Raw genomic sequence first — 16,856 nt, forward strand, 5'->3', positions numbered from 1 at the left:
AATAAGTGGGAACAGAAAGAAAAATACGTGTTCACACGAAACGCATACACAGATGTTCCGAGCAGTGTTCCTCGTAATAGCCGAAAAGTAGAAGCATCCCAAATGTCCATCAACAAATAAACGAATGTGGCCTAAGCACACACTGGACAACTACTCGTCCACAACATGGCTATACCATGATAGACCTTGAGAACATTGTGCTACGTGAAAAAGATCAGCCATAAAGGGCCACGTGTTCATGACTCTTCATACGAAATGCCTTGACCAGGCAGATCCGGAGGGTCAGGCAGTAGAATCCTCTCAAATTGGGAGCGACTGCAATGAGTTCGGGTTTCCTTATGGGATGGTAAGAGTTTTCTGGAGCTGGACAGTGGTGAGGTCACACAAGGAAACTGGGTAGTGGGAAGCCTGAGACACAGTCTTCTCTTGGTCATGGGCTTTACTTGTCAGGAGCAGTCCCCTCACCTGAGGGCCAGCACACGTGCCTAGACCTCTCAGGAGTGTGCTCTGGGGAGAGGCCGCTCTGGGCCCCGGACGATGAACAGCACCTCTGAATCTGGGGCTGCCTCTGGGTGGCACAGGAGACCTGTCTTCTTCTCAAACTCAAAGGCACCAAACTAGCCCAGCTCTGACTCGGACTCAATCTGAAGTAGGTGACCTTTTCCATGAAGAGCTGAAGCAATCAGACTGCCTTGCTTTGAAAGGCAACGCTGTGTGCGAGCTTCTTACCTGTTTGATGGCTGTGACGGTGATGACGAAGAAGAGTGGGAGTCCGCTTGTCACTGGACTCGTGGGTGTGTCGATGATCAGCTGCAGGGAAAAAGAGAGCCGTACGGTCACCAATCAATCGTGACACTGCTGAGTGCCACTGGACCATGGCCACCTCGTGCCATTTTTACTTATTCGAAGCACTCTGCTGGTTCCTCTCTGTCCTGACACCAGAGGAACGATGGACAGGAGTCACAGCAGCCTGTCCTACCGACTAACGCCATGGAAGTCCCTTTAAATAAGGGGCGAGATGAAGGAAGCCAGGTTCACTATGTGACAAAGACACAGTCTGATGCTGGTGTATGCATTTGTTTTAATTTATTACACTGCTTCTGGTGTCACATTTCAATCACACTGTTGGGAGGAATTTAATGCTGACAGCTGACCATACTTCATCGTGACTTAGAAAACTGCATTGCTGCTTTTAATACATATCTGACGTGTTTCTCCCTAATCCACACCCTTGCTGTGATCTTTCTTTTAATCTCCTGGGTGTGGAGCAATGTGTGGCGAGGGTGGTGAGCCTACCCCACTTCCCCTCGGTTGTGGGAGAACAGCTTGAATTATCTCATGTGTGTTTTAGCCAAGGTCAGTCTCAGAGAATCAAAGGAATGAACTGTAAGTGAGGGGTACCAACTCCTTGCTTTTTATTAGCAAGTCACAAGTCAACGTGAGAAGAAGGCATCTCTTATGCGTTTACATTTGATGGGACAGAAAACCAGGACTGTCCTTACCTGTACCACAAAGATGATGAGAAAATAAAAGTTGGCTATTCTTCTGAATTGTTCAAATAAGTTCTTGGGTATGAAGTTCCAAAATGTGTACTGTATAAAAGAAAAGCAAGTCAGGCATGCTGAATGTTGACCAGAGTCTACTTTTATGTAGGGATCATGTACTACCTGACGAGCCACGCTGGATTTCAGAGCACACGAGGTTTAGTCTTACACACAAACTTGTCATTCAAACATTAGGGTGATGTTTATCAATCTGTTGACCACAAAACAAATAGCTGAACAGAATGTGTGCTCCAAAACTAGCATGCAAAAATTACCCAATCCCAGCGGATTTAAGATAAAATTCAAAGTCGCTCAGCAGGAGTTTACTGTGCAGATGCCCCACCTCAAGTACAAGCCCAAGGAGGAACTCAGGCACACGAGCCCAGCGTCCCACTTCCATGGGCTCCTCACAATCACTTCTTGTACAGTATGACAGGGTCCACAACACGTGAGGTAGGGCCTGAACTGGCCTGGAGGCAGTGTCCACACAGCAGGACATGGTACCTGGCATCGTCGCTGTAGGCAAGGGCCCTTTCTCTTTGTTTGGGAGGCAAGGGAGGACAGTTCTGGCCCTCATATTGTCTCCAAACTTATCACTCTACTTCTGTGTTGTGAACAACAAGGTCCCAGGTGTCAACAGTAGTAAGCACTGAGTTTGGAAACTGTTTTTATATTTCTGATGACTTGTTTGCCTTTGATGAAGCCAGTACACTGAAAATGGAGAACATCCCTGCACCACAACCTTCACCATGTATGGTGTGCAACAGCGGGCTTCATTCTCCCACTCATAGGGCTGGCCACCACTGGCCTCTACACATCGGCCATCAAACTCTCACACCCACAATCCTCTAGTGCCAGGATCACAAGACCGTCCTCACAATTCACTATGATAACCCAAGGCTAGCATGGCCCTAAACCACACAACATATTCTGAGTCTGGCTTTCACATGTACTTCAGAGGAAATCCATGTGTCTTTTGTTTCTGGTTTTGTTTTGTTTTTTTGAGGCAGGGTCTCACTAATGCAGCCCAGGTTGGCCTAGAACTTGCAATCCTCCTACCTTAGTCTCCCAAGTGCTGGGATTATAGATGCCTACCTCATGTAGAGGTTCACTGATTTAAGTTTGCAATTCCTTAAGAGTATGTACACAATCTGCAAGTTCTATTCCAGTCCATATTCACAAAGTGATTTTACCTTTTATAACGATGTTCATTCACCTCATCCTATGACAACTGTGACAACCTATGACAATCATATTTTCAGTTCCCTTTTCAGGTGGCCCAATAGATGGGGTCAGAGGTCTTCGAAAAGGGTCTGCACAGTTAAATCAACTTAGGTCTTCCTAACCCATCCCCACCATACCCAGCCTAACACCTTATCTCCCCATATTGCTTGATACTGGTTCTTTATTAGGTCAGAGTTTTGCAAATATTTTCTGCCATTCAGGAGCCATCTTTCAATTTTCTTAGCAGGGTCCTGGCAGAGAGGGGCTTTAATTTTACCAAAGTTAACATACTGATTTTCCTTCATGGATAAGTGTTTTTAGTGTTGTATCCAAAAAGGTACAATCAAAACCAAATCACCTAGCTCTCCTCCTTGGGTTATCTTTCAGGACTTTCATTGTTGTATGCTCTACCTTTAAGTCTACGACCCATTGTGAGTTAATCTTTGTGAAAGGAGTCTAGATCCATTTTTTTGCACACTCAGTTTTTCTAGCACCATTTGTTGAAGAGACTTTGCTTTGTGCACAGAATGCCTTTCATCCTCTAAGATCAGCTAAGCACACCTGAGCAGGTCTATTTCTGTCCTCTGTTCTACTCCATTAATCCACTTGTCTGTCCTTTCAGCAACACCACACCGGCTTCCTTATGTAGGGTGATGGAACGTTTGGGGGTTGGGCAGTATCCAGTCTTCCAAATGTTCTGAAATACTGTGTTGGCTACCCAAGGGTCTTATGCCTTTCCACATAAATCTAGAAATACTTTGTTGAGTTGGCCAAGTGACTTGCTGGGACTTGGCTTAGTAGACTGAGTTGGCAAAAAAGGACATCTTGAAAACACCAAGTCTTCTGATCCACAAACATGGGACAGCTCCCCATCACCTTAGGCCCTCTTCAATTTCTCTTATCAGAGTCTTACATTTTTCCTCTTCATGGCTGAGTTTTGGTATTCTTGTCTTGAATATGCCAGCTGTGCCTGGAAGAACTGTGATGACCTTAGAGTCCTGGCTAAAGCGAGTACTCAAAAATGATGGGAGACTGAAATCCTAGATCTTGACAAATTCTGTACATGTCGTCAGTCTCCTTCAATTTTAATGGAAGACATATTTTCTTTAAATGGACCAAAAAGAAAAAGTCAGTTGCTTTCATTAACTTTTGAAAGATGTTAGAAACATAAAAGATTTTATGTAATCACAGTATCTATCTCTCACCCTCAGGTTGCTGTGACTAACTTAGGGTAATCTTTTTAATTCTTCCTAGAGGTACCAATCCCAAAGTGGAATCACAGTACACCTTTGGTGTCCATGGGATATAGTTCCAAGGAGTCCACTGTTGAAGCAAAACCATGAGCGCCCAGGATGCAGAGTCCAGTGTTGTACTGTGAATATTTAATTCATTTTTCACAGAATACTACACAGCTTCTGCCACAGACATGCAGCCTTCCAGTAAACCTAAAATTTTCACTTTATCACTTCAATTAAGCACACTCACCTTCATCTTGCTTATTGGGCACTGACTGCTTCTTAGCAGAGAAACAATCAGATCACACATGATTTAAACACAGCTGATAACACGGGACCGACTGAGGGTGCCTTCACATCACCTGAGCTGTGTGATGTACTTTTGATTCACCGTTATTTCTGACTGTGTTTGGTCAAAACCATGTGTAATAAATCCACACATAGGCAGGCTTACTGTACCTTAGAGCCTACTCCACGAAGCCATCCTTACCTCCCTGCACCCAGGGGAAACACCTCCCCAGATATCTAGAATACATTACTCAATGACCAAGTCACATGAATTAAGAAAAAAAGTTCCTACTTAAAATTCCTCTTTTTGTCCTCTGAAATACCTCCAGGTGTCAATCAACTGTTATCTAAAATGGGCATTTGCTTATCTGGGAACTGCTGGCTGCTGTTTTGAGAAGTTTTGAGACCTTGTATGAGATAAATCATGTTTTATAATCCTTCTAAGAGTGCAGACCAAGCTTTCTTCAGGTGCCAAAGTCAAACAAAAACACGGAGATGTAACTGCCACAAAGGAAGGTTTATCGGAGAATAAAGAGGAGTGCAATCTGGGGTCACATGCGGAGGCTGGGAGGGGTCTGGTGTGTCTGCAGAAAAGGCTGGGTTTTATCAGGACAGAGAACACTTGCAGGTCACCATGAAGGAAGTTCACTGGCACTGGTGAGGTCTGACGAGCTGTGGCCGGTACTATGTACAACTAGTGTTGAGATCACAGTTGGTAGCTCTGCTACCCACTGCTAAGTAAAAAATCATTTTCAAGGCAGAGCCCCCATCTGGTCAGTCGGCTCTGTGAGATGGTTCCAGGAGGCGGCAAATGTGTGCTGAGCCTTCTCCCCTGCAGCCCCTCGGCTGCACTGCAAAGAGGTCCTGAGTGTGGACAGTGGATTTCCACACCTGGAAGGCTACATCATCACTTGGCCTCTTGCTATCTGAGTACTACCGTTCCAGGACCCGAGACGCCCAGAGTCCCAAATTCTACCACCTACCAGGAAACCAGGCCTGCTGTGGAATTACGTACCACTCAACTGGTCATGTTCTGAGCAGACACTGAAGGACCCACTGCAGCTAAGAGCCATTTGCTCTGCAATTCCATGGCTCACGGAGTAAAGCACTGTGCAAGTTATTACTGCTAGTTAGTAATGTGGTAAAAAAAGATGTTTATTAATTCCTGGTGACATAGATGAGAAAAGTGAAAACCCAGTGAAATAATTTAAATTTCTATGAATGCACTCAATGCAACACATGGGTGAAGCAAAACAAAACAAACATTCTGCTACGTATGCAGTGAAGAGCTGGCAGACGGACCAGGAGGGCTGACCATACATTTTTCACCTTTTTTTTTTTTTTTAAGATATATAAACTATTTATTAACAGAAAGGCCCAGACTCATTTCTTCTTGGACACACCCACAGCATGACCCCAGGAGTCAGTGGTCTTGGTGTGCCGGCCTTTGACGTGAAGGTCCCAGAAGTGGTACCAGGCCTTTATGGGTTCTAATCTTCCATTGCCCCAGGTCTTCATAGAATTTGGTGTCCAGGCCATTGACCAGAACCTGGCTGTGTTTTCCATCCTTTATGCCCTTCTGTCTGTTCAAGAACAAGTCTGAGGTCTTGCACGGCGCGGACTGTGTGTCACAGTGCTCACACGTTCTTGGTGAGTGGGCAGGTCAGTGTCTGCTTTCCTCAACATCACGAACATCTCTTCATCCACACCCTTAATGCATGGTGGCAAGTCCATTTTCCAGGGCCCATCGATGGTGGTATTGAGGACTCACGGAATGTGCTGGAACTTCTAGGGGTCACTAGAGACATGACGGTGGCAACAATGGCGGTATTCGGGCCTCCAGTGCAAGACACATCTTTCATCTTTGTTGATCTCCCGCAGCCTAAATATTTGCCTGGTCACGTGGGCCACCATACAATGTCCTACCTGCCCTGCACTCAGGTATCAAGTCCTACTTCTACTCTGATGCCATCAGGGAGAGTATTCAATCCTGGAAGACTCTGGGTATCAAAGCCACAGGTGAGGAATACAGCGGTTGTTTGTTTTATTGGAAAGGAAGCTGGGTCACGTAGGAAACCACAGAATCTACAACTACAGAGATGTTTCATTCCGATGAGGCACTGGAATCACAAGACAACTAATTAATAAGCCCCGTGCATCTTCACTCACGAAGACTCACATCCAGGTCGACAAGGCTCTCCGTATTTCCACCCTGAGCTGGGAACTCTGCGCTGCCACCTGAGCTCCAAGTCTGCGTGGGGTGGCCTACTTCTCTGGGTAAGCCTATCTCTGGTTTTGGGTTACGGTCCGCAGTGAGGCTCGGGGAAGTCCCACCTCTCTACCTGTGGTCACATGGCAGTGAGACACACAAGAACTGGACATTGTTGTGCTCTCCCAGCAGCCAGGACAGAGTACAAAGCACTTGGAAACTGTCCTGAAGCCTCAGCCATCATTCACCTGAAATGGATCCAGCTCCCCAGGTGTGCATGTGACTGTCCTAAGAAGACACGAGACAGGACACTGGCCCACCTGGAGGGTGATCTACTCAAGTGGAGTCCAAGGCGTCAACTGTGATCGAGAACCTGATTTAAAGGCAGGGGTCATGACACAGTTCTGGATTGCTGGTGCTGGTGGCTGAGGGTGCATCGTGAGGGCCGCAGAGGAGGGAGCACTGGAATATGCAGAGGGAACTCTGAGCTCAGGAACAGTGACACTGAGGGCTCCCCTTCTGTGGCCTTCCATACATTGTTGCCTCAGTTTCCTCACTTGGGAATAGTAAGTAGTTGTGGTCTCATGATAGGATGGTGGAAGTCATTTATATCATTCAATAAAACACTGTCCACATTCACTAACCAACCGAGGTAATTCCCCCCTTCCCAATAACCCAAAGTAATTCAGTTTTCTAGAAGGCATGGAGTGACAGAATAGACTGAGCCAGTATTTAATTCCACAGCCTTGTGAGGGCAAAGCGGAGAGACCACACATATTTGGTGCCCCAAAGTACAATTTTTCACAGGGGAGCAAGCGGGAAGCCATCCCTCTCCTGAGCTTAGGGTCTCCCCAAAGGGGTGCTGGGGTCTAGGGGAGATCTGCACGTGGCAGGAGACAAGGTGGGCACCATACAGGTCATTTATTGTTCTATGAGACACTGTCTCCCCTCAAAAGGAAACAACTCTCGCCAATCGCTGACCGCCAGGAACAGCACTTCTACCACACAGTGAGAGCTTGGCGTGGTTGGACCAGCGTTTTCAGCGAGCCCCAGCACCTCATAAGGCAGGACCTCCCAACCATCTGCTTAGTGAAAGTAAACCTGCTGAGCACAGGCTCCGTGGCAGTTGAGAATTCCAACTATTAAGTCTTTTATTTTTGTAAAGTGGAAGCAAAAATTTCCTTCCATGAAAACAGATACATATCCTCCAAAATCTGTTGTCAATTTATGTTTTACAAATTAAATATTACTCTTCACAGACGTAAGCTGTTGTTTAAGCAAAAACATTTATAAATCCTCAATCACACACTGCGCAATTCTGCTCCAACTTGTATAAGCCCACACCACTGCCAACCCAGTGCTAGCTGAGTTCCGAGCTCCCTCAACACCCTGGTCTTCTCGAGGGCCAGGCTGCATACCGTACCTGTCCCCCAACACCTCACACCACTGTCTACTTGGCACCAAGGTTAAGTGCTGACCCCACCTCTGAGGACAGAGTTCTCAGTGTTCACTCCTGCCGAGAACCTACTTGAGGCTGAAATGAAAGTTATTTCAAGTGCTCTGGCCCAGGCCAGGCCTCGCCTCTTGGTTGTTCTCCACAGTGTACTGGACTCAATTCTGTTGGCTCCTGCTGAGAGCTTCCTGGTATGAAGGAAATCCTTCATATGAGGGAAATCCTGTCTAAATGGCCCCTGGGACCTGCAGTGTGGACACTGGCTGGGGCTCTTATAGGAAGCAAAGCACCCTCAGCTTCCGTACTCCCTCACTCCCCCACACACATGCACTCACTCTCACACATGCTCAGTCGGGAACTCTGTGTGGCACAGGCTTCTCCTGCAGCCTGCACAGAACTTTTTTAACACGTATTACACAGACCTTGCAGACGGGTCTACACACAGGACACCAGGTACAAAATAAGAAGACCTAGTACCTGGGACTCACATGTGACCTCAGTGATTTACCTCATGGGTCTAGACACAGGACACCCACATGTGTTGTAAGCAGGTCTCCCCCACGGGTCTGCACACCAGGACACCTGGCTGTGAACTGCTCAGTCACACTGCACCTCCACACACTCACACATGCATTCTCAGACATGTAGGTGTGTGCACCTGAAGGGAGGTGTTCCCTGTCACCTGGGAAGCTGCCCTTCAGCCTCTCACTTGAAGCCAGCACTAAATTCTGACCCTTGCTCTCCAGCCCCATTTCTGGATTTCTCTTTATGTGTGGAACACATCTGCATTTCCATACCCACTCTGCCTGGAAAGAACCCGGAGGTGTGGCCTCTGAGTCACTCTTCCTCCTCAGTGTGTGGCCCACTTGACTGACAGCTCCTCTCTGTTCAGTGTCTCTCTCTGGGGGCGCTGGCATGCCTGCCCCTTCCCTGGGGCAGTTGCTTTTGCTTCTCTTTTACTCGAGCCCAGGGTGTTCGATGATGAGCACATGGCCAGACAGAGCATGTGTGAGCAGCAGCAGGCTCTGACCCTTTGCTGTGGTGGGACCCAAAGAGAAGCAAAGATGGCACACCATGCACCTCAGCAGGTCTGAGGTGAGTGGGGCAGGCAGAGGCACATTGGAGGTGAAGGCTCTCGGCCCAGCCCTGGCCTAAGTCCTCCTGACAGCAGAGTGGCCATGATGGCACTGTGGCTACTCAGAAAAGGCTACACCTTGTGGCAGTGTCCCTCAAGCAAGCAGGACCAGACAGAGCTGGGGACAAAGCTACCTTGGAGGAGACGATTCTGTTGTCGGGGTATCTCTGTGGAATGTAGGCCTCCGTGCCTGGAGGGGGCTCCTTGTGTCCCACATAGATGGTCCGACTGTCCACCCAGTTCTCCTCTCCTGCACACTGTGGAGAGAGAAGGAGCATCAGCACCAGCCTCAGACCTGTTGCCCAAGTTCCCCCAGAACCCATCATCAGAACAGAGCTCCACCCTGTGGACACGAAGCCCATGGAGCACCCAACTTGCTGGGTCCTACTAGTGAGGGACCTCAGCTCCCTAGCCAACTTCCCAAGTAGACACCAGGAGTGGCTGTCTGTTCCCAGGGTGACACCCAGGAACCTATAAAAGTGATGCACAAAGCAAGGGGTTGGTGCATTTCAAATAGCAGCAGCAGCAAAGCCTTAAGGCTGCTGGAGGAGAAAAGACAAAGATCACAAGAAAAGCCTCCAGTGATGTAAGAAAGAAAACTTGATTCAAATGGGAACTGCTCCGCCCCACAGGCGCTGTCACTCAGGAAGGCCACGGATCCTCCCACTCTGCATGACGTACAGAGTGTGGCACTCAGGAAGCAGGAAGGAAATCCCAAGGACAAGAAAGGCCTTCCCACCCTCATGACCAGACCATACGCTGGGTGCACTGAAGTGACAAACAGACATCACGTCCCATCAGTCAGGGCCTTGCCCAGGGCCCCAGGCCTGCACCCCAATTCTTCTACAGGCACAAGAGATTGTAGAGCAGCTGCAGGCAAGATGTACTTCCAGATGTGCAGCCTTGTCACCCTGAGGGTGCAGGTGCTTTACTCAAGAGCTGTCCAGAGGCCAATCAAGGCAGTGGTCACAAACCACATGGCAAGGGCACAACCCAACAGACCTAGAGCAACTGGGTCAGTCTTTTCACCGGGCAGGCCGCCTCTGCAGCACAGAAGGCCTCTCTCAGGCCAAAGCTAGCAAGAGAGACAGCACAATTACATCTCTGTGCACAGCTCCATGGCTGTGTGTCCCCTCCTGGCTCTTTTGGTCCAGTTTATACCATCAGCCCTCCTGTTCATTTGTGTGCTTTCTGGGGACAAAAAAGCCTTTCCTGCAGGTCCCCACACTGTGCACATGTCCACCTGAACTTCTCTTGATAGGGCCCAGCTTTGCAAAGTGGTCTGTGTAACTAAAGGATAAAGACCAGATTGACCCCAGTGAACTGCAGGCAGTCAGCAGGACACTCACAGCAAAGACAGGACCTTCACTTCCAGGACAGCCGGTACTTCCCAGGCCCTGGGACAGTCATGGATATGGCTGCTCTCTGGCCAGTGACTGGGCTCCATACCAGAAGGAGCCAAGAGCACTGTTCCTTGGTAGGAACTCGGGCGGAGGCTTCTGGGAGGGAGCTGTGGGCTTGACAGTACCTGCTGCCCAAACATTCCTCAGTGAGGGGGCTGCTCAACGGCACTGCCTGGCCAGGCCAAAGGCCCACAGCCCGCTCCTCCCCCCACCCCAGCCAGGATGGCCTTCTCTGCTTGGGACATGGCACAGGAGGACGCACTTCGTGGTGAGGCTGACAAGTGCAAGGGCTCGTGACCTGAAACCCTCTTAGCAGCTTCACAAACAAACCTACAAAAAGCCAGGAAGCTGTGCTCCCTTCCTATCATCCTGTTCAGACCCTCACTGACAAACCATGCTGTAAATAACCAGGAATAGAAGCGCACAAGCCTGTCTCTTAACACACAAGGCCTCCTAGAGACCTGTCGTCTAAGCTTCAAAGGCAGCGGCTGGACTGCAGGGGCCCGCCATGACCCAGGCCACTGTGACTCTGAAACCTGACATCTCCCCTTGAGTCTCACAAGGTCCTACTCAGGGGAAGCTGGCATCGCTGGCTGCTCCCAGCCAGAGATGGTTTATTAAGACTGCTTCCGGTCAACACTGTCAAGGAGATGCTCACTGTTAAATAAATGCATTAAAACAACTCAAATATAACGACAGTTGATGCTGCCTCAAGTAACACACAGAGGAATCCCCATTTCTGTATGACAGGATCAGAAAATAAACTGCCCACCACGGTGCAGAACTTGCTTCAGCCTCAAGACAAAACTCACTGGAGAACAAGTCCCATGCAGTGCATGCCTGCACACCAAGTGAAAGCTGAGCCCTGCACAAGAGAGCCATCACTTAGTGGGCCAAGGACAGGGAGAGAAGTAGCCACCAAAGGACACCTTCTGGCTCCTTGCTGCACTCAGGTGACCACCCAAAGGACAGAGTAAGTGATGGACACTTGAGAAGTTACCTTGCTACCAGAACAGAGCCAGAGGTGAGGACAGAAGGACAGCAGATGAGGCTGTGAGGTCATTTAGGTGGTCCCACACAGGGCATGGGGAGTAGACTCTGGGCAAATTCGGGTAAAGATTTTATACCACGGCATGTGCCATGTACTGCCTCCCCCCACATGGTCAGGTTCTGGAAGGCTAAATGCAAATGCTGGGAAGGTTCAGGAACTCAGCAGAAAGGGCCCCTGGAAAACCCCAGGCACCACCATGTCTGGAGTCATGTCTACATGATTGTAAGGATAGGATCGTTATCTACAAGGTCACGTGGCCTCATTTCTTAACTTAGCTGGGATGGTACCCAGTGTCAGCCAAGCATCTACAATCACCATGGAACACGGACAAAATGGAAGTCTTGGACAAAATGGAAGGCTCAAGAATGGAGACAGTAATGTTGACTTCTGGGGAGGGGGCTGCTTGTACAGGACACCACAGCCTCACACAATTCACACCAACTGAGCCCTGGACACAGCTGGACTGTCATCAGCAACACTGTGGAGAATGTGAGTCCAAGACAAGAACATGAATCCAAAACGCCTGAGCTGACCACAGAGGGACACGGAAGCGAGTGCCCGGATTCTCATGGATGCAGCATTCACCGTGGCCAAAAGGTAGAAGCTTCTTGCATGTCCACCACCCCACAAAAGGACAGGCAGAAGAAGTATGGCCACAAAGTGGTGCACTGATCAGTCACAGAGTGAACGAGGGGGCTGGTCCAGATCACCACGGGGAGAAGTCCTGGACATATCCAGCAAGTCGAAGAACAATGATCGCATTCCACAGGGGGTCCAGGATCGGCACACTGATGAACAGTGGCTGCCACGCGTTGGGTTGCCTCTGGTTTGGAGGGTAGCACTGCCACAGCCCTGTGGGTATACTCCAACCAAAACAAGAACTGCAGATTTCAAAGGATGAATTTTATGGTATGTAAATTATACCTTAAGAAAAATAATGTACTTTTTGGTTTTTGCTAAAGGGAAAGTCATATGTAATCTGCATGCAAATAATTATTTGTCCTTGTGGGAACAAAACAGGTAGCGTTTACATCAAAGACCAGTTAACTTGTCTGCATGAATGCCGTAACTTGCTATCACTTTCTCCTTGCTTTTGGCTCTCTTGCAAATGACTTTTCTGCTTCATCCCCTTAGAGGGAACAGTCATTTGAAGCTGTCTAAATTACATCCCCTTCTCAGGCTTCCAAGGAAATTCTAGAAACCTAGGAATGAAGCTCTTCCAGGAAGGAAAAAAAACCTGAGAGTTGTAAACAGGCAGCAGCTCAGACAAAAGGCCCTGTGTCCAGAGTAAATAGTCTTTTTTTTTATCAGTTTGTGAGCATGTGATAAATTACCACAGCTAGAAATGAGGCCACGACAGTAACCAAATCAGGTTTCCTTGTAACGCTGCAAAGACGACTCAGCTTTGATGTGTTCCTTTTACCATGCCCTACGGTGCAGCACAAAACGGAAGGCTGGGGTTTGCAGGGGCTTCTCAACTATTAACTGGACCATCTCGCCCCGTGGATCGCTGGTATAGAGGACCTGTGTCCTACCACACTACATAACACCAACGAGAGGCACCACGAGGCTGATGTGAGGCCCGCCACAGCCTCCAGGGGCTTCCCAACACTGCTCAGCTGCTCACCTGCCCAAGAAAAGAACATGTTTGCAGAAGGTTTGGGGGGAATGAGCCCAATATCAGTCCTGCCCTTTCCTAAGATTCACATAAGACTGCAGAAGATGGAAGGAAACTCCCGCGGACTGGGGGACAGGAAGGTGCACCCCAGAATCTGTCTGGCCACCACCTTCCTCCAGCCAGCATCCGAGCTCAGGAAGCATCCAGCACTGCAGCTGAGGGAAAAGGGCTAGGCAGGGCGAGAAGGGTGGGGCAGGAGGAGTGGGCAGGGCAGGAGCAGGAGGGGCCATCCTGAAAGGCGCCAGCTTCCCCTAACCGTACATTCTCAGGAAATGAGTATCCACAGGATGTCCTGGGAGCCACTTTCCTATCACTCCCCAGAGAGAGGGAAGGAGGGATCTTCGTGGCTCCCTCCCTTGATTCTTTTCCTTCTAGGACATTTTTGACAATGGGATGATCAGATGTTGCTGGAAAACCCCAGTTTTCCTTCCCACATTTGGCAGGGCAACTCTGACAGGAGCACAGCGCTGGGCTTGGTGGCTGGGGAAGGGCTCTGAGCTGAGCTATGCAGCTCTCACCCAGGAAGAAGAAACTGCAAGGCAGTGGGGGCCATGACACTTGGGCTGGGAGATCTGAGGCAGAGGCTGGCTGTGTGCTGGAGCCTCATACAGTTAAATATTAATTCCTGCTCTTCCTAACCTCTGAGCCCGGGAGCCTGAGCTGCTCCTCTGAGTCATGTGACTGATTTTCTCTTTAAATGGAGCTTGAAATCACTTCCCTGACAGAGTAACGCACACCACGCAGACCACCGGGAAGCCGGGGCCGTAACTTGAAAAAGCCACACGCAACTGATGAGCAAGAAGGCTCACAGAATTCAGCCTCAACCAGGGTAAACATTCAGTGACAGAACCCAGTCTGGCTGGTCACGTGACCTTACCCACGATGACTAATTCATGAAGTACTAAGAGGAGATCAATAATTCTGAGAGGACAGTGAAGTGGCAGCACCAAGGAATGAACTTCAACAGACAAGGCCAAAATCAATGAGCTCATGAACAGCACCAAGGACCCCGGCTCTGTCCTGCGCCTTTACTTCCTGTGCAGCGTTGAGGTGACGGGATAGCGGGAGGCGTGCTCTGACGCAGACCGATGGATCAGGTGAAGACCCCAAGGCAAGCAGAGTCCATGGGGTCGGCAGCACAGCAGCACAGCCTCCGTGAGGGGCTGCCTGGGAAGCCAGTGGTTCCAGAAGCTCGGCAGCCTGTGGTGGGCGTGGGAAGAGCATCTGGCTTCCTGAGCTGGTTCCAAGGTGGTAGTGGGGACCCAAAATAGGTGGTCATTTGGTCAGTCCTGACTGTCCCCTGCCCCGGGCAGCCAAGGCTTTGGCAGGAGCCATGATCTCTTGAGGTCTGGCCACCAACCCTGATCACTTCCACGCTTCTTTAAATTCTTCCACTCAGATTGGAGGAGGGATGTCATGAAACAACTCACCTACAGAAAACCGGAGCTCAGAATAAGCCACCCAGATTTCAGAAATTCTCTGATGGAAATTAATTCAAAATGCAGACTTTTCTTATAAAGTCATTTAACAGTATTCACCTCCTCTCTCTTTTAAAAAGTTTGGGCAGTAGGTAAGGAGGATGAGAGAAAAAACCCATGATGTGCTGTAAGGGGCAAGGCACCCCTGGACACATTAATTCACAAGAGAAGAAAGGCCCAGCGCGATCACCCAGTCGACTCCACAGCTCAGGAGTGGACTCCCTTGTCACCAGTGCTGACCGCATGAGCCGGAGAAAAGCAGTGTGTCATCCCCGCTTCACTCCCAGTGTGGTCTCTTTAGTCTCCACCCAAGGTAGGACGGCCAGACCACGGTGGTCAGAGGCCTCAGGGAGAACGAGGCTGCTCTGGAGCTGTGCTATCTCTGGTGGTGCTGGGAAGGTCACGGGTGCCAAGTCCCATCCTCCTAGTGGACACCCCATCCATTCCCTCCTCGCCCCAGTGGAGCAGCACACTTTTTTTTTTTAATAGTACTAGAGATTAAATTCAGGGTTATCACTTGAACAACTTCCTAGCTTTTTTGCTGTTCTGTTTTGCTTTTTGCAGTACTGGAGCTTGAACTCAGGGCCTTCACCTTGATCCACTCCACCAGCCCTATTTTTGTGAAGGGTTTTTCGAGATAGGGTCTTGAGCCGCTCTGATTACAGGCGTGAGCCACCGGCACCTGGCTGCTTTTAGTTTATTTTGAGATGAAGGCTCACTAACTTTGCCGGCTGGCCAGGAACTGTGATCTTCCCACCTTTACCTTCCAAGCAGTTGGGATTACAGGCATGTACCATTGTACCCAGCTGACAGGCACACCCCTTCTAACATTCCCTCACCCCATGTAAGCTCGTGCTTTTCTATTTTCCTTCCAATCGCCATGATACCCCATTTCCTCACTAAGACCTGAACTTTCCAGGCTGGAGGGGCCTCGCCAAATGCCTGGGTCAGGAATCAGGGAGCAGATCCAGCCACCAACTGTGCAGTGGGCTGTGGTGACAGCGATGACCTCTGCCACACAGGTTCCCCTGTGCACCCAGACAGATCAACACATTTCCTCAACAAAAGTGTCACTGTGCGTGTGAGGTTGCCAATGCTGTCCGAGACTGTCAAGTGAGAGCAGGTCACAGGCACATGTCCTCCAGTCTTTGTGGGAGGAGGGGAGCCATAAATAAACACGAATAATGCAATGAAAATCCTGAATACTGGTAACGAGCTTCCCCACAAATGCTGGCCCAGCAGAGAGGGCTCTGTGAACCCCACTTCAATAGGAAATTCAGGAGAGCCATGTGACATCCCCTGAGCACTCAACACGCAAACGTCTGCAGTGACACGTCAGGCCAGAGCTCTGTCCAAGACTCTCCCCTTGCTCTGACCCCTCTGCTCTCTCCTCTGACCCCTACTCCATGCCACAATCCCTACTGGCACAGCACCCCACAATGACAGGTGAACCCCAGTGACAAAAATGCCAAGGCCTCAGGTGATGGGGGAGACAGAATGGTTGTGTGCCACCTAAGGCCTGCATCACACAGTCAACAGAAGCCAGTGCACCTGTGCCGGCTGGCCAATCTAACAAGACCAGAGAGCGCTAAGAAGAGACAAGAACGCTGATTTAGAGCAAACAAGAAATCATGGTCTTCAAACCTTTCCACTGTGACCTGAAGTGAGAAGCACTTTTCAAAAATCGCAACCCAGAGCCCGGCACAAAAAATCCACAACCAGTGGCTCACGCCTAGCTACTCAGGAGGCAGAGATCAGGAGGAAGCCAGTCTTGAGCAAATAGTTTGCAAGACCCTATCTTGAAAAAGCCTATAATAAAAAAGGGCTGACGGAGTTGTGCAAGCATTAAGGGTGCCTGCCTAGCAGTATGAGGCCCTGAGTTCAAACCCCAATATCACAGGAAAAAAAAATTGCAACCCAGGACCCACACAGAGATATGGGTACTCAGAGCCCTTGCTGGGGGGCGACACTCTGCTTCCTGCACTGGTTTTTTGTTTTGCTGTGCTGGTTTTCCCCGAATGAGCTGCACTGGTGACTGGAAGAGAAAGCCCTGGCCTGCGGTGTCCTCCAGGGCTCAGGTGGCTTTTGTTTGTTTAGGTGAGTGGGGTACAGAATGACCTTATGCTTGCAACCTGAATACCAAAATTTCAGCCTCCCC

At 49.4% G+C, this 16,856-nt stretch overlaps 1 protein-coding gene across 8 annotated transcripts in view; it reads right to left on the bottom strand.

Moving 5' to 3' along the window:
* The window catches only part of Atp11a (ATPase phospholipid transporting 11A), a 130,238-nt gene that overhangs the window by 55,470 nt on the left and 57,912 nt on the right, over positions 1-16,856 (bottom strand). For all 8 annotated transcript variants that reach the window (XR_012436125.1, XM_074042963.1, XM_074042962.1 and 5 more), the window contains exons 2-4: positions 9,223-9,345; positions 1,503-1,592; positions 730-810 (exon numbers count right to left, since the gene is read on the bottom strand). Coding sequence is in view for 7 of the 8 variants with exons in the window: in XM_074042963.1 (XP_073899064.1) it covers positions 730-810; positions 1,503-1,592; positions 9,223-9,345 (294 nt within the window). In the remaining variant the exon portion in view is untranslated. The remainder of the gene's footprint in view (positions 1-729; positions 811-1,502; positions 1,593-9,222; positions 9,346-16,856) is intronic.

Source organism: Castor canadensis, chromosome 10 (genome assembly GCF_047511655.1).
Source record: "Castor canadensis chromosome 10, mCasCan1.hap1v2, whole genome shotgun sequence".
Classification (NCBI taxonomy): Eukaryota; Metazoa; Chordata; class Mammalia; order Rodentia; family Castoridae; genus Castor; species Castor canadensis.